The sequence below is a fragment of the Crocodylus siamensis genome, chromosome 3 (assembly GCF_052110815.1).
Source record: "Crocodylus siamensis isolate JL-2025a chromosome 3, ASM5211081v1, whole genome shotgun sequence".
Lineage (NCBI taxonomy): Eukaryota > Metazoa > Chordata > Crocodylia > Crocodylidae > Crocodylus > Crocodylus siamensis.
In genome coordinates this window covers 140282409-140307538 of record NC_143397.1, presented here as the reverse complement: position 1 = coordinate 140307538, position 25130 = coordinate 140282409, and the positions used below count along the sequence as shown (strand labels likewise).

The following is a 25130-nucleotide window of genomic DNA, read 5'->3' as shown; positions in this document are numbered from 1 at the left end:
CTGCATATTTTTACCCTCATTTCTGTGAAAAAAGGATTTTAACCATTACTGCAATATCTGAACCATGTGCCTTTCTCCACTTTGGCATCTTTACTGCTGAATACCAATTAGGAACTTACAAAACACACATACTCTCACATATACTTTTCTGTAGCTCCCACATAAACACATGGGCACTGCTTTGGATGTGGTTCTGGGCAGCGGGCAGTCACACAAAGCTCTGGCCACTTGGTTCCAAAGGAGCTGGCTTGACTAAGGGCCAGGGTTGCTGCAGAAGCTGAGGGCATCCATGCAGACAGCTCAGGTTCTGGGAGTTATGAGCGGAGATCAACTCCTACTCTCCCCTGAAGGAACAACATGGAGAAATTTTGGCAAGAGGAAGTTCAGTGGGTATGCTCTATCCCAAGTGATGTGATCAGTGAGTTACTTTACTAATGTTTGGGAAAGTATATGGACGATTTAAATTGTGGCATGTACCAAGCATTATATCATAGCATTAGTTCTTCACTTAAACTCATTTTGGCTTGCTTTTCAGCTCTAGATATATTGCCACATGAGCTGGCATTCATTGAGACCCAGCTGCCAAATCACTCGGCCTCAATTTTTATAGTATTTTACCCCTGAAACAAAAGTTCTGGTTTGTTAATATGTCCCTAACAATCTCATGGATACAGATAGTGCAGGTTTACATACTCTTAAGGTATATAGTATATGTACTGCTAGTTGATGTGTGTTTAGAGTAATTTACTATTCAGATCTCCAAGGGCCAGATAGTTGCATATTTCGAAGTTGTAGCATCAAAAACTGGATTTTAAAAATCTACAGATGTGTAATCCAGAAGTTCCAAGTCTGTTCTTTGTGGAGCACTTAGTGGGGTTCTGCTGAGAAATGGCTAGTAACATGGTGCTGGTTGTGCCTGCTTATTTCCAGCTACTCAGCCGCATTCAAAAAACAGAAAATATAACTGCCATTTACCTAATACATCTTCTTAGTATAGGTGCTACTCACATAGGTATGGAACAGAAGTCCTTGACATAGGACCAGGTTCTGCAGAGGGTGGAGGTGAGGGATTTCACTTCTGGGATACTCCTTGCGCCCTGCCTCCCCTCCTCTTTGAACAGCAATTCCTGATAGGCCTTCTGTGGTGCTTGAGGTGCTTTAAGAACTCCTTTAATGATGACTTTGGTTCCTTTACCCAGATATAAGTTTTACAAAAATGTTGGAAATGTTTATAAATAACTTAAATATGCACCAAAGTATATACTTCTGAAACTGGGGTGAGATTTCTGTATTGCTAGCCACGCCACAAAAGCAAGTTTGCAGTCATCTTGAATAAAAATCTAAAATACTAGAACACTAATTATGTTTTATATTAAGTAGTATTTTGGCAGTTTATTTAAGTTTGTTGTTTCGGCTGTTGTTTGGTATGGTTTACCCAAAAAACCCACTCAGAAATTAATTTAACACCCCAAAAAAGGAAGGCAAAAACCTTCCAGTGTTACTTACTGGCATTGATAAAAAGTTAACACTGCATGGTAGTTTGAATATTTTAATTAGTTTGTAGAAATATCACTAGCTTGTGCATAACAGTGCAAATGTCTACTTCTGAGTTAGCAAAATCAATCAGAGATTTGTTTTTAAGCATGTTACCTAACTTCATTAATAAAATTAGCCCTTCTATCTCTATGAGTATAATTCAGCATAATTTTAAAAAGGATCAATCCAAAATACTGTAGATAAGACAAATATAACAAGTATGTAACTTTCACTTTATTGTTTCCACCTATGTAATTTAAAATGCCCAGACTGAGGTAAATGCATTTAAATTTAGGAGAGAAAAATCAGCATAAGGTGTATGCAGTAAGAAACAACATGTGGGGGTCAGGGAAATTCTGATTAACTTCCTTTCTGGTAAAGAGAGAGAGACAGAATACATTATCCATGCCACATCCTTGACATAAAGCATCAAGTACATCATGCAAACCTACAATAAGGGATCCTGAGAACTGGGTGTGGCACTTGATCCCAGCATGCCAGGCTGGGCAGGGGTGGTGCCAGGACTATGAGGCCTGATTCCAGTGCATAGTGAGCAGGAGGGTATAGGGCTGGGCCCCCAGGTCCCAATCCTGGCACCTAGGGGACAGGAGGGGATGGTGCCGGGTCCCTAGGACCCAAACCCAGCACACAAGGCTGGGGGGCTGGCCTGGCTCACAGGTGGGCACCACATCACTCATCTGGCCTACGGGGCCAAACGGTTGAGCACCACTGGCCTACAGCTTACAAAATTGAAGACAGCCAATTGTACCGCCATCCTTAAACTGTATCATTGCAAGTTGTAGATATGCTCCTAATACTGTGATATCATACCAGGGAGAGAAGCTAGTTTCACTTTTGCTAGTTTCACTTGTAACACTGCATTTTGGTGTGGAATACAGGTTTTGCTCGCTTTATGCTGCACATGCATTCCTGGAAAACAGTGCATAACTCAAATTCGCATAAAGGGAACCTACTTTACAATGTAACAAATAGGGATATGTTCCAAGACCTTGACTATACTGACCCCCAGACCCATTTCTACCACTTTTCCCAGACAATTTTGGTACTCACCAACAGCAGACAGTATACACAAGCACAGGGTATTATCATAACTACAGAAACCCATGTCACAGGCGATGAGTGAGGAGCACAGATCCACACAGGAGACTTTATTTTGGTGTGCGTCACTCCCACAATGCACTGCACAAAGCAGCTGTCTTCAAGCTTCCACCACACCAATTGCATAAGAGTGAAATTTACCTCACATATAACAAATTTTTCATATAGAAAAGGTCATCATATAAGAGCAAATTCATACATACAGAACCCACATAAAGTGAGGAAAACCTGTAGTGCTACTCCAGATGCACTACTCCAGACACTGCTGTCAGCAGAAAAGGACCTGGGGGTTGTAGTGGACAATAAAATGGATACGAATGAACAGTGTGCCCTTGTTGCCAAAAAGGCTAACAGCGTGCTGGGCTGCATTAAGCAGGAGTGTTGCCAGCAGATTGAGGAAGTAATTATTCTGCTCTAATCTACTCTGGTGAGGCCACATCTGGAGTACTGTGTGCAGTTTTGGTCCCCACACTACAGAAAGGATGTGGACAAGTTAGAGGGACTCCAGCAGAGGGCAACAAAAATGATTATGGGGCTGGGGCACATGACTTCTGAGGAGAGGCTGAGAGAATGGGGCTTGTTTAGTCTGCAGAAAAGACTGAGGGAATTTGACAGCAGCCTTCAACTACCTGAAGGGGGGTTCCAAGGAGGATGGAGCTAAACTGTTCTCAGTGGTGACAGCTGATAAAACAAGGAGCTGTGGTCTCAAGTTGCAGTTTAGGGTTGTTTAGGTTGGACATTTTGGTTGGATTTTAGGAAAAACTTTTCCCACTGGAAGTGTGGTAAAGCACTGGAACAAGTTACCTAGAGAGGTTGTGGAATCTTCATCCTTGGAGGTTTTTGAGGCCTGGCTTGAGAAAGCCTTGGCAGGGAAGATTTGGTTAGTGATGGTCTTGGTTTGAGCAGGGGGTTGGGTGTCACTGGGTGACTTCCTGAGGTCCCTTCCAACCCAAATTTTATATGATTTTATATGCCATGGGAATGTAAATTGGATGGAACAGAATAAAAATCTGTTGTGCATACTTTAACATGTCTTGAGGAAAATTATTCTATAGGGCTGTTTTATTCATCATTTTGGTAGGAAGAACTACCTGCAACCACATGTTTGTCACGCTAAAAAACGGCCCAATGTCACACTAAAAAATGAAGAAAAAATGGCAGATCTGGAACAAAAAATTGTTCCTGTTAAAGCAATAATTTCTTTGTTCTGGGAAGGCTTTCCATGCCAAATGTAATGTGTGGACAGGTATTCTTGTCTACCGGTATCTCACTGTCCCAACATCACTTCCTCCCCAAAGAGGAAGGGGCAGAGAGATGGGAGCTGTCAAGGCCCACAGAAATTGAAGTTGGAGGAGGCCAATTTAAATCATCTGACCAGTGTGAGATTGATTGTGTTATAATACCATATGGTTGCCATTTTTTACAAATGTTTCCATAGAAATTTGTTCCAATAGCATGTGTGCAGTAAGGAATGTTTAGGGTTTTCCCATTTGAACCAAAATGTATTTCAAAAATTAAGAAATGGGCAGCTTCATTTGGATAAATTCAATTTCTGCACATGCATCTTAACATTTTATCCCAAAATTTATCCTGAGTGTATATTGACAGTGTAGCACAATATTCAGTTTTGAATAATTTGAAGGAGCCAGAGAGCAGATGGGCATCTTTCTTTTCCTTGTTTGCAGCTTTATAGTTTAACATGAGTTCCTTGAAAAGATTGCTGGTAGCATGGCTGTTTTGTGCACCAGATCAGTATTTGTATGCAGGAACTATAGAGGCATAGTACAAACCTGCAAATTGTATCTGATTGTTATTCCAGAACAGAACAAAACTATTTTTTATCAAATATATATAATAAAAGGTTGTGTAAATATCTCTTTATTTGTACATACACACATTTCTTTTTAATAATATAAAAGGAAAACTATCAACTTAGTTTAATCCTGAAATGCAAGTAGTACAATAGTTGGGACTTTCTTTTAAGACAAAATGGAGGATACACAAAGTATCGCTTTCTTGGTGCAGACAGGATATGGACAGAGTGCTTTGTGAAGTCAGCATCAAGAATCTGTGCAAGTATGCACAGTAACTTCAAGAAGGGTTAACAAGTGAAAAAAATACTTGAAAGTAGTTGACATTAGCATTACTGTACCATCTCTTAAGACTGGAGCCCTGTAGGCTCAAATACTTTACAAAAAGACAGGAAGAAAGCGTTCAATCCTAAAGATCATTCCATCTTCATAGAATAAGCAGGAAAAGGGAAACAGTGTATAAAGACAATACTCACGTACAACACTTGCCAGTTTTGTTTTGCAAAATATTACTTCTGTGTTTGCACCATGCTGTTCTATATAGGGAAAACACTTCAAAAATTGAAATGTAAATATAGTTACTCAAGACAAAACAGGAAAAGTTTTAATTGGTTGTTTCTGATAAGGTTATGAGTTGCTAATATACATTGGCCTAGATCAGGACTGTCCAACTGGCACAGCCCACAAGTGTTTAATTTTCAAATGGCAGGCTTTCACCTGAGCATCATTCCCTCCCATGACTCCTACTGCAGCTAGAGACATATGGAGCCCCTTTGGCACTCTGGGCAGAGCTGGGGGGCAAGGATCATTTCAGTTCCCTTCAGTTTGAGGAGGGATGCACAGGGAAGTTGGATTCCTAATTTCCATTGAAAGTCAGTGGATTTTTCTGCAATCTCGCATCTGTTTGTACCTTTGAAAATCACGCCCTTCATTTCTCTAGTACAGGGATTCACAAAATGTGGCCCGCAGGCCAAATGCAACACACAGACCCTTTTGACCCCACACAGGACTGCCTCTCAGAAATGGCCCTTTAGGAGTGAAGCTTTGGAAATATCTGCTTACGGATGTATGCATATACTGAAAATTACCATGTAAAAAGTTGGGTCATTTAGTTCTTCATTGTATTGTTATTGCATCTTTATGTACGTGTGTTGTATTCTCATGTAATCAGGACTTCGGGGGGAGGGGCTCTATTAGCAAGGCCCAGTAGCTGCTATGGGAGAAAAAGATACTGGGACTTGGATAAACTGTGTGTGGGTTTTTTATAGCACTCTCTGCCAGCAGGCATCTGATGTTTCAGTTGCTCACTCCTAGAAGTACAAAAGGAGTTTCCTTCCTTGTGCTGTTTCAGAGCTTGCTGGTTGCGGTACAATGGGAATAAGAAATAGAGAAGACATTGTGGCTGCTTTCTGCTACTTACGCTTCTTTCTAACTTCTGTATTTTGTGATCTCCTTCTTCTTGAATTATACCAGTGCTTGCCTTAACTGCTGCTCGTAGCTTTTATAACAAGCAGCAACTATTGCACAGAAATAGTAACTTATTGGGTTGCAGGGTTCTGAATAGCAGCTACAAAACAGAATAAATGGTTTTATTTTCACTCTGCATTCATATGGCAGGACTTTGAACAGAAGAGTCACAGCAGTCTAGATCTGTCATTGGGAAGATCCTACACTGCATTGGTTAATGCTTGACTTGTGTTCAGAAGATTATCTTTATCTATAAGGGTTAAATTTTTAAATTAATTCTTCACTAATTAATAAGGGACTTGGGAAATGGAGTTTTTTCAAGTCTCCTCTCCATCCCAGCCCTTTTGTATAAGATCATGAACTAATAGTGTATCCAGTGAAGGACTGAAATAACAAAAGCTTTCTGTCTGTTATCATATAACTTCCTTATAAATTGTTTAAAGTACTGCTATGATATGCAGCAACCTGAAACTAAATGACCTCAAAAAATCTTACCTTAATTTTGTAAATATAATTCAAAGATTTTTCTGTGGTTTACATGCTTAATTCCTTTATACCTATTTGCTACAGCAGATGGCTAATGCCACTTCAGGACTCCGGTGTAACTGGACTAATGTTTGCCTGTTTTTACTTAGAATGAAATACGGCCTTACCCAGAATTTCTGTAATCCATTTTTTCAGTTCCAGGGTCAAAAACCAAGAGAAAAACTACTTTCCGTCTCAAGATGCAGAAAATCCAAGTGGACATTGTGGTGGTGATCTATAACCAACAAGTCTTAAATAGATCCTGAACCAGTATTTTTAATCAATGATGGCAATTTTCTGCTGAACAGCAATTGTGAAAAAATACAGTTTTTCCTGAAGCCAGAGAGTTTGTTGTCCTAGTCCATTATAATTCTGAGAGTGGGGTTTTTTTTAAAAGATTAAAAATAGAGAACTGTTAAAACATGGATCCCTTTCTATTTAAGTACAGTGGCCCAGTTCTCTGTGTTTTGTGATTTTAAACCTTAGTTATCATCCAGGACTGTGAAATATATATAACTTGCTAATGTCTATTGTTATTAAGCATAGGAATTGCTGTTTGACATTCGTATCTTTTATCTTATTCTGACACTAGTCAGTCTACATTGCTAAAGATTTTTTTAAAAAGATGTTACCTCTTGAATGTCAAAAGCTATTTTTGATGGGAAAATAAATCTTTTGTTTTTTCTAATTCTGTCATCTTCTTTGGATTTTTATGTGTTTAACCATTGGTAGGACAAGTTCAGTCAAACTTTATATTGAGATTTAGAAAGTAGAAGTAATTTGAGTTGTACTGATTTATCCTGCATTGATTTCCTCTTCATATTGAAGACAGGCATTGCACATACTCATGCCACTTCATTTGAATTCCTAATGAAAATGGGATAAAAATTTGTTCTTACAACTTCACCACTGAAATGTCTGTAGAACTGTGATCACCATAGGGTGTTTTAAAAGATGGGGAAGAAGCTGAATCTACAAGTGATTTCACACCTTTTTTCTGTTGAAACAAAAATGTGATAAACTGTAGAAAACAGCGGAACAAATGTGTGTGTTGTGAAACAGTATAAAATATATATTTTCCACATCACTTTATTACTCTCTTGTAAGACTAGTCCACAAATGGAATTCATTTTTTCAGTATCATCCCTTAGAACAGTTAGGGAAAAAATCTTGAATTCTCTTTATCTTCTGCACAAAGTGTTACTAGGAGAGGTGTATAGATTGCTAATGGGGAAGGCAAGACATTAAAATACAATGTTTTATTTGAATAGCACTTTTGATAGGCAGTTTACAAACTTAATCATCTTTTGAATTTTTTAGTTGAAGGGATTTTTATTTGCAGTTTTCATAAGTGTTCTCCATTTATTTTCAAAGGATCTGAAAGAGAAATGTAAGAAAGCCAATGGGAAACTGCTACTTCAGATACAGTGAATTAATCCAAAGGAAATTTCAGGGATTAAATAAAATCCTCCACTGAGTTTTTATTATTAACTTGTCTATAGGTTCTTTTTAGCTATTCCTGTTGAGACTATAATTTGTGTAATTATGGATCCTGTGGGTACTTTTGTGGGAACTGGGACATAGTTTTTAAATATTTTGACATACAGGTTCTTATCATAGTTTAAACAAGAAAATACCAAAAAGCTTTCAGATTGTTATGCTAACTTGTGGTATACCTTTCCAGTGTTCCTGTCCCTAAAGTTTCAGCTTTGAGATTTCAGATGTGCAATATGCAAACAAAATTATCTGCTGAAAAACATCCCTTGATATTTGACATGGGAATCTCTCCTAACTTCCCTTCCATCTCCTACAAAGGCTAATTATTCATCATGCAATTTCTAAAATGGAATGTAGAAGAACCCTGATACCTTTTGCAGCATATGGTGTGGAGCTATTCACTTGCATCCCCTCAAATTTCACAAGTTTAAATCACTTTGAGCAAGATCAGAAAAGCCAAGCATTACATGCATCAGTTTGATGGCAGCGGCTGTTTAGGTGTCTCTCTTTCACTAAGAACATGTTTTATGTTCCTCAATTTCTACATTCTTTTAAAAATTACCATTCCTTATTTGGCCTTATTAAGCCAGCTGTTCTGTTTAATTATATTGAAGTAGTCATTTTTGTCAGGAGAAACAAAAACTTTCACTTTCTCCTTTGTTTTTTGGCTTTGAAGATGGTGGTCCACTTGCAGAGAAAAGGGGAAGCAAATTGCTTTAGCTAGTGCTTCCTTATATAATTTCTCTATATTCTTAAATATGTGTTAATCGTGATACTAGCAAAACTCTCAAGAAGAATCTATATCCCTTAGGAATTATCAGATAAGGATGATTGGCTCATTTCTCCATTTTAAATGCTCTAATGGCTGTAAAATTCACTATTTAGGTGCCTTCATACGCTTTGCATTTTGTATTCAGTTGTGGTTTTCTTGCACAGCTGTACCTTTTTTAGTGCTCTAGTGACATCCAGAGAAGTGGCAGAGAAAAAAGGGTTCTTGTTTTCTTGTGTGTTTTCATAGTATGCTTTGACTGACACAGTTTCAAGGCAATAGGGATTTCCCAGGTACTGAATTAAGCAAACAGGACTTAATGGAATTCTATTTCAAACTCTTTTACAGGTACATCCACTTTTATGGAAGCATTAGCAGCCAATGGTACCACCAACCTCCAGACATCTGTAACAGGAGTGACAGCCAGCAAACGAAGATTTATTGATGATAGGAGAGACCAGCCTTTTGATAAGAGGCTACGCTTCAGTGTGAGACAAACAGAAAGTGCTTACCGGTACAGAGACATTGTTGTCAGGAAACAAGATGGATTCACACACATTTTGCTATCAACAAAATCATCTGAGAACAATTCGCTAAATCCAGAGGTTAGTGTGTTTGTTACTTTTTTAGAGGCTGTAGAGGGTTGGGCTTTGAATATATATATTTAACATCTATTGCTAAAGTAATATTAAGTTCTGATTTAAAAAAAAAAAAAATTAAAAACCTACTGGTGGTTCACTGAATTCTAGAAGTGCCAGCATTAGTGTATTTGTAGTAGTTTCCACTGGGATATATACTAGTTTCTTGCCTCTTAAAAACTGAATTTGGCTGAATATTGTTTATTTGGCTGAATATTTAGATTTTCTTTCATAATATAGTTTGGTGGTTTTAAGTGCAATATGAAGAACAAACTTCATACTAAATTAAAGTTCTTTTTCTGAACTGGTTGCATATGCCACCTGCTGTTCAAATTATAGAAATGCTGAATGAATGCTATACATGGAGACAAAACCTACTAGATCTCCTAATGATTGCTTTATTTTAGCTTATGCAATTGTGCTGATCAAAATTGTGTTTGAGGTATATTATTTAACTCTTTTATCTTTGGACAATGAAAAATTTAAATGTATTCAGAACATGACCTGCAGCAGAATTTGCAAATTTCCCAGTTGCTAGGGAAATGTGCAGGAATGTAACAGTTCACTCAGATCTGTCAAAAAGGAAGAGGAGTGTGTTACTTTTAAATAACGTAATAAAAAGATTCTGACGAATTTAATTCCTGCTGATTTTCAGGTTATGAAGGAAGTCCAAAGTGCACTGAGTACAGCAGCTGCAGATGACAGTAAACTTGTGCTGTTCAGTGCCGTTGGTAGTGTCTTCTGCTGTGGTCTTGATTTTATTTATTTTATACGACGTTTAACAGATGATAGAAAAAGGGAAAGCACTAAGATGGCAGAAGCTATTCGGTACGTAAAATTGCTTTTAGTCATTTACATGTTAATGTTTTTCATTGTCTAAACTAACTTATTTTTAACTTATCCTCTGATTAAAAATATATATAACTATATTCTCCTTTATAGGCTTTAACTCAACCAGATTTCAACCATTCACTTGTCATGTGACACAGTGCGCAGCACTTTTTAAATATTTGTCCAGTTTTGTTCAAGTTTACTGAATGTAAATAGCTACTTACTGCATTAAAACTGAATATGAAAAATTGTATCTTTGTTCATGATAAAAATATAAAGGTGGGTTCATAATAGAAATACCTCAAGTGTGAGGGTCCTGTTAAAACATAATTTTTTTAAAAAGTGATTAATCTGATATGCCACAACACTTAAGTGCACTTGAAGAGTAAACTAGAGAAGGTTCATAAAAAAGAATGATAGCTTTTTAGGTGGATAGCTTTTTTTTTTCTAAGTAGTGGCCTAATGATAGCTGCCAAAATCTGTTTCAGTGAATGAATGTAGTCTTTTAAAAATTAAAATAAGTATTATGAAGAAAGAAATTTCCTGTCAGTTATTTGAATATTGTGTCTTATAACATTTCCAGAATTATTGCTTCCGTAAATTTTACTTTTTGGTTACTTAAACATTGCATGCAGCAAAATACGCTGACAGTATGTAGAAATCACCCCATTATTTAATTTTTTGCTCTCTGAATTAAAGAAAAAATTGTTTTTATATCATTGGTGATTATGCATGTGATTATTTGGTGGAAGCACTCTGGAGTTTGCTCAGTTTAATATGAGACTGCCTTATGGGGCCTAGTTTTTTTTTAGCCTTTGGAAGATGCTTTTCTCTTTCAACACAGAAAACTCTCTCTGAAGATTTTTACCTGCATATTTCATTTACCTATGTTACAATTAAATTTTACTAGTGAATGATTTATATAATTAGTTCATTAATGATTTTGTTTATCTGGTCACCTTTTAAAAACTTGATTGTATGCCTCTTCACCGTGTTTACTATGACTCTTCCCCATGAGAGGCCTCCATTTTTAAAACACCCATACTACAGAGCTATAGCTCAGCAAGGCAAATCTTTCCTTTTCCTGATTATTCCATGTTAATGTGAACATAAGCAAGGGATATGCAAGGTTCTTGTATATTTCTGCCAGTTTAAAGCTCTTACAGTTTTAACTTAACCCTCCATTACCTTTCCCATATTCTTCTATCCCTGACAAGCAGCGCCTAGGAGTGCTGTAGCACATGTGCATGTGGTATTGACCTGCTGAATATTTGGGTGAAAAACTGATGAACATATTGCTTTAATAGGAGGAGCAAAGATAGAACCCTCAACAATTCAGCGAAGAGAGTTGGAAAAGATGTATTGATTTTGACAGGCCTGAAGATAAGAACATCACCATTTCAATGCAAAAAGTACTTAACAAAACCCCACCTGTCTCCTTGAGAGAGAAATATAGGGCTACTATGGTTTATTAATGTGGCACGGTTACTTTGGACTAAAGTACAATATGAATTTAAAGCATTTATAGCCACCTGCTCATGGGGGAGATTCTCACTGCAGAATAAAAGTGGTACTGCTTTTGGTTTAGCTTAGTCAACTTCCAGAATCTATTAATGTACTCATTCAGGCTTTCTGTATTTTTCCTTTGTTGGGGGTGGGTATGACCTACTGCACTAAGATTTTGGGTTGAAATAAAGAACTTTAATATAATGTTAATTTTGAGTGGTTGGGATGAAAGGGGTAGAAATGAAAATGGTGGTGGTCCTGAGAAATTAAGTCTTCATAAAGTACTTTAATTCTGGTACCAACTGTAACCCAATTACATCAAAGCTGTACTTTATTTTCCAGCATCTGCAGTGTACTGATGAAGCATTATTACTTTGAGCCAAATTCTTATTTTTTTTGGATCCTTTTATCTTCATTTGAAGGAAACCATGAAAAAGAAAAGGAACATTTGTGCATTTCTTCTGGTAGAAATGGAATGAGAATGTCCATTGAGATTAATTGGGCAGTCTGCTTTCTACCATACTTACAAGTCGCATATAAAATCTACTACTTCTGTTCTGGAATCATAGACCTAAAACCTAAACAGATCTCAAACAAGATCTGGTACCAGTTTTTTTCTCAAAGAAGTTGGTACCAGTTTTTTTAATAATTCTGCCAAAGGCAAACTAAAGGCCTGCTGAACTGTTAGACTAGTTAGGAGCAGTGTACTTTGCTTGTGTAAATCACTGTGTTGGCAAACGCTAGAAATGGAGGTAGCTTGTTTTCTGTTCCAGAACAGGTCTTTTCATATTGGCGTCCTCTCTTTTCTCTTGACTTGAAGAATGCCTTTGAAAGTAAGGTCAGAGAAGTTGCCTATCCATTCAACTAGTTTTGGTTCTGAAGAACCATTTCTGTTTTCAGACTCCAGCTTCCCTTTTTGAAACCAGTTACCCTAAAAATAGCATCAGAACCACAGAGCAGCAGTTACCAAGGTTAGGTTCCTGCAAGAGAATTTCTCCTAACCTTTAAAGCCTATCAGGTCTACAAATTAAATTAACTCATAGACATGATGACAAAGTCTTTTTGCACAGAAAGTGTGTCAGTTGTCTACATAATCTTCTTCCAGTCATTGTCCTTAGATATGACATGCACAGAGAGGTTCTTTGTAATGCTACTCTATCAGTAGTTTAATGTATGCTTTTCTGTAAGCCTGATTTTTTTAATCAGTATTTGCAGAGCTGCGAAACAGTAAAACGAGAGAACTTTAATTCAGGTTTTAGGTGTGTTTTCTACTGAATTTTTATGGCCAAAGCTGGATTTTCCTGGAGAGAGCAAGCTATCATCCTAAGTCTGAGTGGGTTATTGGTAAGGTTGACCAAAGGGAGGTAGTTATTCATGCAGAAAACTTTTCTCTTAATCTGTTCAAGTCAGCTAGAAGCCTGTCTGTCTTAAGTGGTGGTTGTGATGTGCAAAAGCCAATATACCTTTTTCTGGGGTATCTCTTTTTATATTTCCACAGCTAGTTTCTTCAGGAAAGGGCAAACTTTTTTTATTTTAGTAATTCAAATTGTTTAAAAATATCATTAGGCCTCTTAGAGGCAGAAGATTCATGGCATGATAATGAAATATGTCTTCATCCAAACTAAAAGGAGGCTGTTCAGTTACTGACTTAAGATTGTATGATACTTTTCATTCACCACACTGCATACAACACCCTGATGCTTTATTGTCTTGAGATGTCACAAATTGCATAGTTGAAACAAACATAGAAACATCTACTTCTCTTTTCCTGTGTTTGTGGTAATAAGAGGATGTTCCAGGTCTAAATTAGGTTCCAGGAATTTTAACATTTCTGTGTAACAGTTGCTTGAAGGTAGTTCCCATCTGTAAGAGCAGAGTCATGTACACCTCCATACATTACTTCATACAATTCAGCGCTGCAGTAAACTGTTGATTTGGGTGACTAAGAAAGAAGGGGAATGAGGTGGTTGTTAAGGTACACAGAATATGGTGCTTGTAGAGGATTGATGGGCATAAGGGAGAAGAGGAAGGGGAAAAGTTTAAGAGATCTGTGATGTTAGGTAATGGGGATGGTGCTATTTGTGGGGTTTTTTATCCACTTGTTTCCCCAAAAAACTTCCCCTTTCCCTCTCCCTAAAATTGGGGATCCCTCTCTGAGCTTACTGCTAATGATGACCTGAAAATTTGATCGACAGTTGCTCACTTGTTACACATGCACCCCCAGTTCAGACCAGGTTGGGCAGTAGGAGAGCTTTGCTATTGTCCAATGACTGGGTTCTGCAGAGGCTGGAAGAGGAAGTCAGGTCCCTGAAATGTTGCTTGCAGGTAGCTGTTGCAGAAATTTTGTGACTAAGCTCTGAGATGCTAATGCATTTTGCTGCCAATATATAAGTAGTCATGAAATGCTTTTTTTTTTCTTCAGGAATTTTGTGAATACTTTTATCCAGTTTAAGAAACCCATTATTGTAGCAGTAAATGGCCCAGCCATTGGACTTGGAGCATCCATACTGCCTCTCTGTGATGTGGTTTGGGCTAATGAGAAGGCTTGGTTTCAGACACCATACACTACTTTCGGACAGAGTCCGGATGGATGTTCATCCCTCACATTCCCTAGGATAATGGGCTTGGCTTCTGTAAGTAGCTTGCATGGGGATTTTTAAAATTTTTTTAATTATTTGGTGTTTGATCCTATCAACTTATAGTGTTATATGGACTAGATGTGTTTCATAAAGCTATTCCTAAGAAATAGTTGCATTCCTAGCCTTTTCCATTCCAAAGGGTAGATTGTAATTAGGCCTACATGTGTGCGGAAAAGGAGTAAGAGGGTATGTGGATTTCTCATAATTTTTCTCATACCCCTTTCCATACCTAGGTTATCACATGGGGGAGTTTATGCAGCAGCCTTTCAAAGGGCATACCAAAAATTGGTCTCATCTGTACTCCCCACAGCTCTCCAAAAGGCATCATGTTTAAATCAAGTACAAACGTATTGGAGTACTGCTCCTCCAGGCAACACCTATATTGGTTTACTTGTAGCATCCTTGCTTGCTATGGTAAAACGGGTGTGTACATTGCAGGGCTTTTGTGGTTTTTTTCCTTTTGCCTGAAAAGACTCATCATACTTCCCCATTATGTTCCTTTCAAGTGATGTGCTATGCAGTAATTATTCTGGGTTTTGTCCCAATTAATTGTGTGATGAAACATTTTTGTGTTTTATCATTCATGAGTTTCCTGATACTACAGACCCTGAAGGTCCCTATCAGAGTTTTTAAAAAAAAAACCCAAACAAAAAAACCCATACCCACATTACTAAAGCTGATCAAGCTGGCTGGCTGATAAAGGAAGGCAGGCTATTTGTAGTAGTATTTTTAATCAAGTGAAGACACAGTTTAACAAAAAAGGTTTAAAACATCATTTTATATTATTTTATTTGCATTATTTTTTCATGGTACGTTCTTTCATACCACATATGCATCCACATCACATTGCAATATGAAACTGACTATTAGCAGTATGAAGCGTATGTCATTAGTTGTATGATTTCCTCCCCCATCCCCCAAGCTATTATTCATTACAAAACTGCTTTTTCCTATAGGCATTTACTAATACATTTCATCATTGTAAAAGGATCTTTTAATTGCATGTGATTTGAACAGATCTCGTGGCTAATTAGCAGATCTTTGTAGGATATATGGATACAGTTCTTAGAAAATCAATTGAAATTTGTTAGATTCATCATTCTGTTGTCTTGCTGTCTCTTCTCATTTTTAGAGTCTTCATACATGCTGCATATTCCAAATAAGTAATCATACCTTTCCATTTTTATTTGGTTTCTACATCTCTATGCACTCTGGCTGTGAGAGACCTGGTGATTATTTTGTTTTAGTAAGTTTTGAGTTTGGACAGCCACTGCCTGTATGAAATCTGACTTTTCACGTACCTTTTGCAAATGGATTTTTTTTCCCTTGTACCAAAACTAAAGCCTGCATTCGTTCTCAGAAAATAACACAGACCTTATCTGGATTTGACAAGCTAGGACATTTTTACATGTGCTTTTGGATGCAGCACCAGGCGCTTTAATTAGCAAGATGCGCTAATTAAAAGCACCTGCATTTCACATATATTGGTGTCACCACACAACGCCATGCTGAAAAAATGGCAGCGGGGTGCTTTGAACTATAGCTCATCAGGCGTGTTTTATTTCAGAGCGCAGCACCGCCATTTTGTCAGCGTGGAGATGCACATGATGTGCAAGGCTGCCGGAGCACGTCAGTTTCCATGCTCCAGCAGACTCGATTAATTGAGTCTGCTCTGATGCACTGGATTTCCAGCATGTTGGAGCAGGCTCTGTACATATGTGTAGGAGCCTCTAGAGATGATGATTTTTTTTCCGTAGGAGATTCAGCATTTTTATGACAGTTAATCAGGAAATTTCTATGTTCATTATCCCTGATAGTTCAATTTCATCAGGAGTTCAGGTACAACATGAAGACTTTTTCACATAATGTATAATTAAACTTGGAATTCACTGCTACATTAAATTCTTGAAAGTCCTTATAATGGATATTGGAAATATTCAGTTTTACAATTAGGTACAGTGAATATTTAAGAAGAGATATTACACATTGTGTTTCAGAATGTATGCTGCCTGTTAGGAATCATATTGAAATGTAAAGAAGAGAATGAGTTACTCTATATAAGTCCATTGCAGGGTTCTTATACATACTGGTCACTGTTGGAGATGAGATGTTGAACTGTTCCTATATTATTTCAAAAAGTCACGTTGTTCCCTGGACTCATGCATGTCATTCATTGGGGGAGAGGTGATGCACTGACTTTTGAAAAAAATTTCCTAGAGAAAAAGAAGACAGAAAAATAAGCAAAAGAAAGCAGGAAAATGGACCAAATGGATACGGCAGTTTTGAGAATGAGCAGAAAACAGAACAAACAGAGAAACTACAGCACTCATAAAATGTTAGAGAAACATTTTATCCCTTGTAATTGTACTGCTTACTATTATTTCTTTGGAAAATGGCCAATAGCTTTGAATTTCACAAGTGGTAATAGTAGAATATTATTGATAGTGGCACTTCAGTCAAATTGAAGTTAACATTTTGGCATTCTGTAGCTAGGTTGAAGAACTAAAAGCTGTTGTGGCAAAGTATTACCTTTCAAAACCTATTAACCCATAACACTAATGAGGACTCTTACTTCATTTAAGTGTTTGAGGCTTTGCTGTTTTAAAACTTGGAAATGGGATTGAACATGACCAAAATAATTCCATTACAGTTCTTTCAAAAATTTCTGATTCAGAGACCTCAGCCAAATCTATTGAATTCTGAAGAAATAAGCAAAGCTCTCTGTCATCCAGACACTCTCATCCCACAGTTATTGCATGTGATAAATATGCAGAGTTAATTTGTTGGCTTAAGTCTATGCTTTGTAAACTCCTGCACAGATTGATTTGACCTTTTGAGATTAAAAATATTGGTAAATTCTTTGCTTCAAAGGTACACAAAGGCTATAAACAGACATTGCCAAATGAAGCAAATCAGCTGTGCCAGGATATATTGTAGCACAGATGATCTGCTTCATTGGGCAAAACAGACGTTGACCGTTGCCTTGCAGGCTCCAGGCCCTTGCTACTCCTAGGAGCTGCAGGGGCCTAATCCTGCAGGACACTTGTGGTGCACCTTTGCAGACAGGGGTAACCCAAGAAGGTGCTCCTGGGGCTTCAGGAGAATTTCTGGGGCATGTAGGTTTGGGCCCCTGAAGCCCTTGGAGGGCCTGTTGGGGGCGGATGGAGTATGTGGGTAGCTTCAGGCAGGCCATGCTCTGTGCCTGAAAGCAGATAGATATCTGCAGCATTAATACTACCGATTATCTCAGACACAAATTTGGGCATTTATGGTGCAAAAAAGAGCATAAATGTCTGTTTTCACTTTATGTTTCCATAAAATAATTTATGGTAGCACAAAAGCAACATATGCTTGCAGCCCAGTCAATTCATGTGGAGATTTGAGTTCACCTGGAGCTGTGTTTTGCTAAAATCCAAAGGAGTGTTTGTTCTTGAACTTTTTGTTCATCTATTTCAGGGGTTGTCAACCAGAGGTTGCGTACCCCCCAAGATACTTAGAAAGGACATAGGGGGTATGTATGGGTGGGCAGGCGGGCAGGGATGGAGCACATCCCAGGGTGCAGCAGTAGCATCTCCCCGGCGCTTTCCCATACTTTGTTCCTTACCAGGGGGTGGGGGGTATGCTGGATACTGCCTGCCCCACACAACACTGCGGCGCCTCCCCGCCCCCCACCTCAACTCATTCACTGTGCCGACTCCCAGGAGCAGGGCCAGGAGGGCAAGGGTAATGGTGCCCCTCTGCGGGCCACACACATGCCAGCCAGGGGGGTGAAGGCGGGCTCACATGCAGTGGCCACCACCACCCCACATCGCCATTGCTGCGCCCCGCTCTGCTTTCCCATGGCTGGTCACACATGCAGCTCTGCAGACTGCCAGTGCACCTTGTGCGCCGCTTGTCAGCAGCCCGTGGAGCCACACATGTGGCCACGGGAAAGCGGCATGGGGTGCGGCAGCAGCAGTGCAGGGCAGTGGTGACTGCTGTATACAAGCCTTGCCCTGTCTGGCCGGCCAGGCAGCGTGTATGCAGCCCAAAAAGGGGCACCACTGCCCTTGTTACCCCCTCCCCCCTTTCCTGGGAGTGGGCACAGAGATGCCCGTCCTCAATTTGGCTCCCCCCAGCCACTTCCCTCTCTCCTGCCCTGCCCCTTCCCCCTACACACACCTGCTGGCAGGGGTGTCTGTCTGTGTGTGTCTGCGTGTCTGTCCCCTGCCCGCCCAGCCACAGCAGGTACTTGGCATCACATGGCTCTTGGGGCCCTGGGGTGCAGAGTCCAGCCTGCAGCAGCAGCTGTCTCTGCCTCACACACAGATCTGGGGGGCACATGTCCCCTGGACCTCCACTGGGGTGCATGCAGCACCAGGAACTGCCCCCCGACAAACCACTCTCATGGCTCCATCCCACACTCTGCCCTGGCTGTTCAGCCCCTGCCCCCCTCTCTCCCTCACCACAGGGGCCTTGATCTGCCCCCCACCCTTAAAACGCAGAAAAAAAATATAAAGGTGTATACATGAGTTGAAACTTTGAGGCAGAAAGGGTACACTTGTTTAAAAAAAGGTTGAAAACCCCTGATCTATTTTGTTAGAGCCATCTGCATAAGTTAGATTTATAGGTATGCAGGACTATACTTACTGCTTGACATTTGCTTTCTTGTTTTGTATGAGAGATCTGTAAATTCTGTATTTATCTTATGAGACATCTAGTTACAGTGGCATCCCTGGCTCTGCAACACTCTGAAAAGATGCTTCACTTTTCTTGGTATACTTGCAGTCAGTACAAATCCAGTGAACTGGAACAGTAAAGTCCAGGCTTTCTAATTTCTCCTGTATGAGCAAGTGATTTAATTCCTCTTGACCTTATGTTTCTTCATGCCTAAAATGAGATAAGGATAACAACACCTGCATTTTTGGGGTGTTTTGAGGTGATTGGATACAAGTTGTAACAGTGCGCTCTAGAATAATATTTGGTACTTACAAGAAATGCCAGATTTGTCAGCTACCTATATTTTTATTTAATTTACATTTTGTGCATTCTGAGAGCTCTGATAATAGCATTGTTATAAGGGTTTTCACTTGCAAATGAGCTCTTTGCTCTGCCCTTTGAGAGAGAGCGTAGGAGGTATTGGTGAAAAGTAGCAAATCAGTAATAACAACAGCAGTAACAGTCCTATTCCCATGCAGCTACTGCTGCAAAATAGAATGTTTAAAAATTAGATTTATGTATGTTTTAAAGTGATATAAAAGTGGTACTGATGGTAGTGGTCCAGAAATTATGGTGTAAGAAATTCTTGCCTGTTTTTTAAAGTGAAGAGTGTACGTAAGTGTTTGAAGGACTGTGGTCTAATAGGGTAACTGATTAATACATTCTTCCGTACTAGAGTAGGAACATTTTATAGGTTCTTTTAGTTGCATATTTAGATTTGATCTGTGTTTGAGGTATGATATTTAGCAACACAGAATGGTGAAAGGTGTGTATAGATCAATGGAGTCCAAACATCCCAACTAATGCAAAAGGTTTGGGGGGTTTCATTTGTTTTGTGGCTTGAACATTTTCTGTCTTGTTCTTTTTAATCTGAGCAACAACTTTTTCTCTCTCCAGGCAAATGAAATGTTGTTCAGTGGAAGGAAGCTGACTGCACAGGAAGCTTGTGCAAAAGGACTAGTCTCTCAAGTGTTTTGGCCAGGGACATTTACACAGGAAGTCATGGTTCGAATTAAGGAACTCGTCACATGTAATTCAGTTGTAAGTTTCATTTGTTTTCTTGCATATTATAGAGAGATTAATCATTTTACTCCTCATTCTAGAAAGACAGTTCAGGATAAATGTAAAAGCTTGGTGATTGGAGTCCCAAGTTTTGATGCTGTTCCACTTTCTAACACCTCTCTTTTCCTTAATGATATTGGACTGTTACAAAGTCACATCCCACAGTCAACTCTAGAATTAAGAATATCAAGTAATAATCTGCCTGAGCCAAGGAAAGTTAAAGAGCTTCAAGTGCTTTGTGAGATGCTATGGAGGGCACAGTACCTTTCAAGTAGACATATCATCAGGAGTAAATTCCATTGTGATATTGCCTATACACAACTGATTATATCTCAACAGATGACAAGTTAGCCAAGCTGTTTTGTGCACAAGTTAGTAGGGCGCTGTCGAGGATCTTCAGTGCACTGCCTAATAAGGCCATAGTGACAAGTTTTTCCAAACGTTTATCATATACAGTAACAAACAAATATACCAGCATATGCAGCTCATGAGATTGAAATCTTTGACACACCATTAGTTAAGTAATATTTGTTGATTACTCAAGATACAAATTATAAGAAGCTACAAAAGCCTTCCTGCTCAAGTGCACTGGTGACAGTTGCAGGCCTGGCTGCTAGAATTTCACCGTCACCATTTGATGTGCAGATTGGGTAAATAATGGGCAAGTTTCAGAATTAATAGACTTCATTTTGTTTTCATGCTTGTGAAATGTTTGCCTAAGCAGGACAAATGAATAGTCCAAAAACAACTAAGTGTACCCTAATTTTAAGATTAAATTTTAAATTACTTGGGCTGCTGTCTTATTATTATTTAAACTTAAGGTATTTCTGGCCATCTTTAGAGCAGTCCTGCAGAGTATGATGCCGTATGGAATATAATAAGCTGCTTCCCATGAAGATCATCTCTGAAGTCCATGTTTGTATGGATATCAAGATTACTCTGTTTACATCAAGCTGTATTTATTAGGTTGATGTGTCAGCTTTTATTAATTACTTGGCTACAAACCAAGAAGTCCCTCTAGCACTTCATGGAAAGGTCTTTGAGGCATTTTGTTCCATAGACTCACATGCATCATTTTTATTAAGAACATTAGAATTGTGTGCATCCATCTATGGGTGAATAAATTGTTTTGCTAGTAATGTCACTGAGCACTAATTCTGTTTTTTGGCTTAGGTACTTGAAGAATCCAAAGCTTTAGTCCGTAATGTCATGAAGGTGGACTTAGAACAAGCAAATGAAAAGGAGTGTGAAGTTTTAAAGAAAATCTGGGGCTCTGCACAAGGGATGGACTCTATGTTAAAATACCTGCAGAGGAAAATTGATGAGTTCTGATGAAATGCACATTGACACTGGAATTTGTATTTGCTTGGACAGCTAAGGGCACAAAGAGGCCCAAATTAATTTTGAAAACCTAATATAAACTCACCCATAGCTCAGAGCTTGGGAATAGGATTAGAAAAACCCACTTTTTATTGATGGGGGTTTTAAAGTACTGTATCTTAAAAAAAAATGAACAAAATTCCTTTCTCCCTATTATATATATATATCTTTATATACACAAACTAAAATTATAATGGAGTGCACTACCAAACATCTCTTTGATGCTCTAGTTTTTTGTTATCATTGGCTAGTACTGTATCAAAAATGGGGAAAAAGTGAAATATGTTGCATTATTTTCTATGTGGCAGGGAAGTCTGGAATAATGATTTTTCATTAGAATGCAGAATCAAAACGGGTATTAGCCAGCCCTTACTTTCACTGCGCAACCAGTTAGTTAAGACATAAGGCATTGTCTCAGAAGAAGGTTGAAATACCTCAAATAATAAAACGTTCTAAATAATTTTTGTTTGAGAATTAAAACCTGTAATGAAAGATTTAATCACCTACATGTCCCAAAAAAATGAGTGTGCTCAGGATTTATGCTAAGGAAACACTCTGTCCTTTTTTGGGAGGGAACATGTCTAATTCTTACCCAGATAGCATGAAGAAACCACTGTCTCTTACGGGGGGAGGGGGGAGGAGAAAAAAAGCTTGTTTTGCAGTATTAGTGAATCACTGAATATCTTATATATGAATATCCTAAGTTATAAGTTAGTTTTAGTGGGTTTTTAAATAGTCTTTCTGATTTTTTTATAACTACATAAGTGCTTCTGTTGCTGGGTGAGAATACTACTTTATATACAGTTTTTTTTTCCTGTTTGCTGGTTTAATTGATGTATTACACCAAAAATGCATTTTATGTTAATAAATTTTTAGGTTCACTTAGAATATATTATTTAATAAGTTAAAATTCTTTTGGCACACTATTAAGTACAAAAAACTCCTTTAAAAAACTACCTTATATTAGATGTTTAATGTTCTTTGTCTATGCTTTTTTATTATTTTAAATATACACTATATAAACAGTATGGTGTAAAAGAGTGCCCAGTGTAAATAGACCTATTTTGCATTCCTTTCAGGAGTGATTACTGATTCCTGACTGCAGATATCTATTATTACTTGGGTATCTGCACTTGCAATCTTATTGAATGTATTATGAAGAATGAAAAAATATCAAACCTTATTTTTGTACAGTTTTGAAGTTTATACTTGGAACTGACCACCTGCCCTTCCTAGTGGAGAGCTGTACAGTGTGTAAATCTGCCTTTACCTTTGATTGGTACAGTATTTTTGCATCTGTGGGACCTACTTTTTTGTTCTAGTAGTTTGAACTATATATAAACTGTACAATCTGTAAAGTTTTTATAGAATAAATATTCAGCTGTGAAAACTGGTTAAAATAAAACTAATATTTCTTAACACATTTTAAATGTGCTTCTCTTATACAGTTTTCTTTTCTTTCCCCACACTATCTCAGTTCACCTTCTCTAGGAAACATCTTGCTTAATCTTTAACCAAACCCTGGAAATGCTGGTTTTTTGAAGACTGCACTTTGAGCATAGCTAATTTGAGTAAAATGAATTAAAGATCATGTAAAGACAGCAGATTAAAACGTTAATCGGTTACACTTTCCAAGGTTCATATGGTAGATGTGGCACATTTCTCTAGTGTCAAATGGAAAATTTTCTTACTGCCTGTAAACCTTGCTGATATTTTCTTTTAGACTGGATGGAAAGCATTAAGATTTATAGTTGTAGATTAGAAGTATTGTTGTAGCCATGATAGTGTGGGTAGTATACAGGAAGCAAGGGGGTTTTGGAGAGAGCTTTTATCATATCAGATATAGAAGGGCACTGCGCACCAGAGCTTGTAACATCTCTCCCAACTATAGTTAGCCTAATAAAAGATGACACCAAAATACCCTTACTTCTCACATATAGTATACAACAGCAATTGTTGTACAACCTCTTCATAATATTTCCAGATATTTTTGCACTAACCCTGTGGACTTGTAGCCATGGTTATACTTAAATGAAATTTGCTTGGATATGGTCATATTGAATGAAAAGGAGATACCCAGTGTACTGCACCAGCTCTGATTTTATAGATTTGGGTCTACTTCTCTTTGGTACTTGCATCCTTTTACATGGCATTCAAAATGAGTGTTTTAGGTTCCTTTATGCTGCCTTTAAGCTGTGTATAGAAGCCTAAAGGAGGATCCGGTCCACTGTTCCTGTGGGCATCTTCCAAAATGCCCCTGCAGTCAACTCAGCTGGAATGAATTAAATAGAAACAAAAAATCATTATACACTTTTTTTTTGTACCATTTGCCTGTAACAGCAAATGAGATGAATGAAAAAAACCCAAAACAGTGTGGGGTAGGGTTGGTCACCATGCTTAGGAGCCAAAGAAATACAGTAAGAACTTTATTTTTACAAGTTGTTTAGGGAATTTAAGCTTGTGAAACAAATTGCAGCCAACAGATCTGAGAAAACTTGTTGATTAGAAACAGAGCCATGGTCCTCTCTCTCTTTTCATGCGTTGTCTGTGCCTTGAAATCAAAAGCATGCAAGTACTTTAATGTAGATACCCTCAAGAGTTTCTTCCTCCTCTTGCTTTGGAATGGGCCTGCATTCCTTGAAGATACTCAAAAGTTATATGCAGCACAGAAGCACATGCTGCCTTCTGCACTTGTTCCAGGACACTCACATGGACTGAAGAACAAATATTAAACGTCAGTGCACATGTTTTTTTTACAGGTGCCTCTGAAATCTTTGTCCTCAGTTATAACTTCGAATTAGGAACCCTCTAGCTATAGGTAAGTCATAATCTCTGGGGCCTCTCTTTCCTTACAAAAGATTGATCTAACGTTACAAGAGTTTACCAGAGACAACTGTGTTTCCAAGAGAAAAGTTCCAGTAGTGAATTTTCTAACACTGCTGTTACTTTTTGTTTGCTTCTTTTTTTAAAAGGAGACGCCAAAAAGCTTGAGTTCTCCAGACAATATTAGCCACCGGGTATAGGAAGAGAAGTTAGCCTTAAGGAAGAGCTGGAAAATCTCTACTTCAAGTAATCTGTTAGCATGCCTCCATGGCAATACAGGAAGGTATAGCTTCTCGTAAAGCTGATATAAGCAGACATTGTTTTTTCCTTATTTGCATTAATTTTCCAAAAACATCATGCTCCGCAAGAGCAGAGGGCCTTTAACAGTTCACATGAGACTGGGATAGATTTTAAAAATAAGGATCATAGGAAAATAAGGCTGGAAAGGACCTCATGACATCATTTAGTTTAGCTCCCTGCTCAGGGCAGGATCATCCTTTATTAAACTGTCCCAATCAAGTGATTTGTGTAACCTTCTCTTTCCAGGGATGAAGCCTTGTTCCAATGCTTGACCACCCTCATAGTCAGAATGTTCTTAATCTTCAGCCTAAATTTCCTATGTTCCAGTTTGAGGCCATTGCTCCTAGTTTTGTCCCCTATAGCCACAGAGGCAAGGCTATCCCCATCCTCTTTAAAATACCCTTCAAGTACTGTGTTTGAAGACTGTTTCCAAATCCCCACTCAGTTTTCTCTTGTCCAGACTAAACATTGCTAGTTTTTTCAGCCTTTCCTCATAAGCCTTGCCTCCCACAACCCTCATCATTTTTGT

General features: G+C 38.3%; 1 protein-coding gene across 3 annotated transcripts in view; it reads left to right on the top strand.

Moving 5' to 3' along the window:
• CDYL (chromodomain Y like) overlaps window positions 1–22586 on the top strand; it is a 165994-nt gene extending 143408 nt beyond the window's left edge. For all 3 annotated transcript variants that reach the window (XM_090039348.1, XM_090039349.1, XM_090039350.1), the window contains 5 exons: window positions 9073–9329; window positions 10018–10190; window positions 14122–14332; window positions 19934–20077; window positions 21272–22586. In XM_090039348.1, the coding sequence (XP_089895474.1) occupies window positions 9073–9329; window positions 10018–10190; window positions 14122–14332; window positions 19934–20077; window positions 21272–21430 (944 nt within the window). In that variant the 3' untranslated portion in view covers window positions 21431–22586. The remainder of the gene's footprint in view (window positions 1–9072; window positions 9330–10017; window positions 10191–14121; window positions 14333–19933; window positions 20078–21271) is intronic.
• Window positions 22587–25130: the final 2544 nt, after the last annotated feature.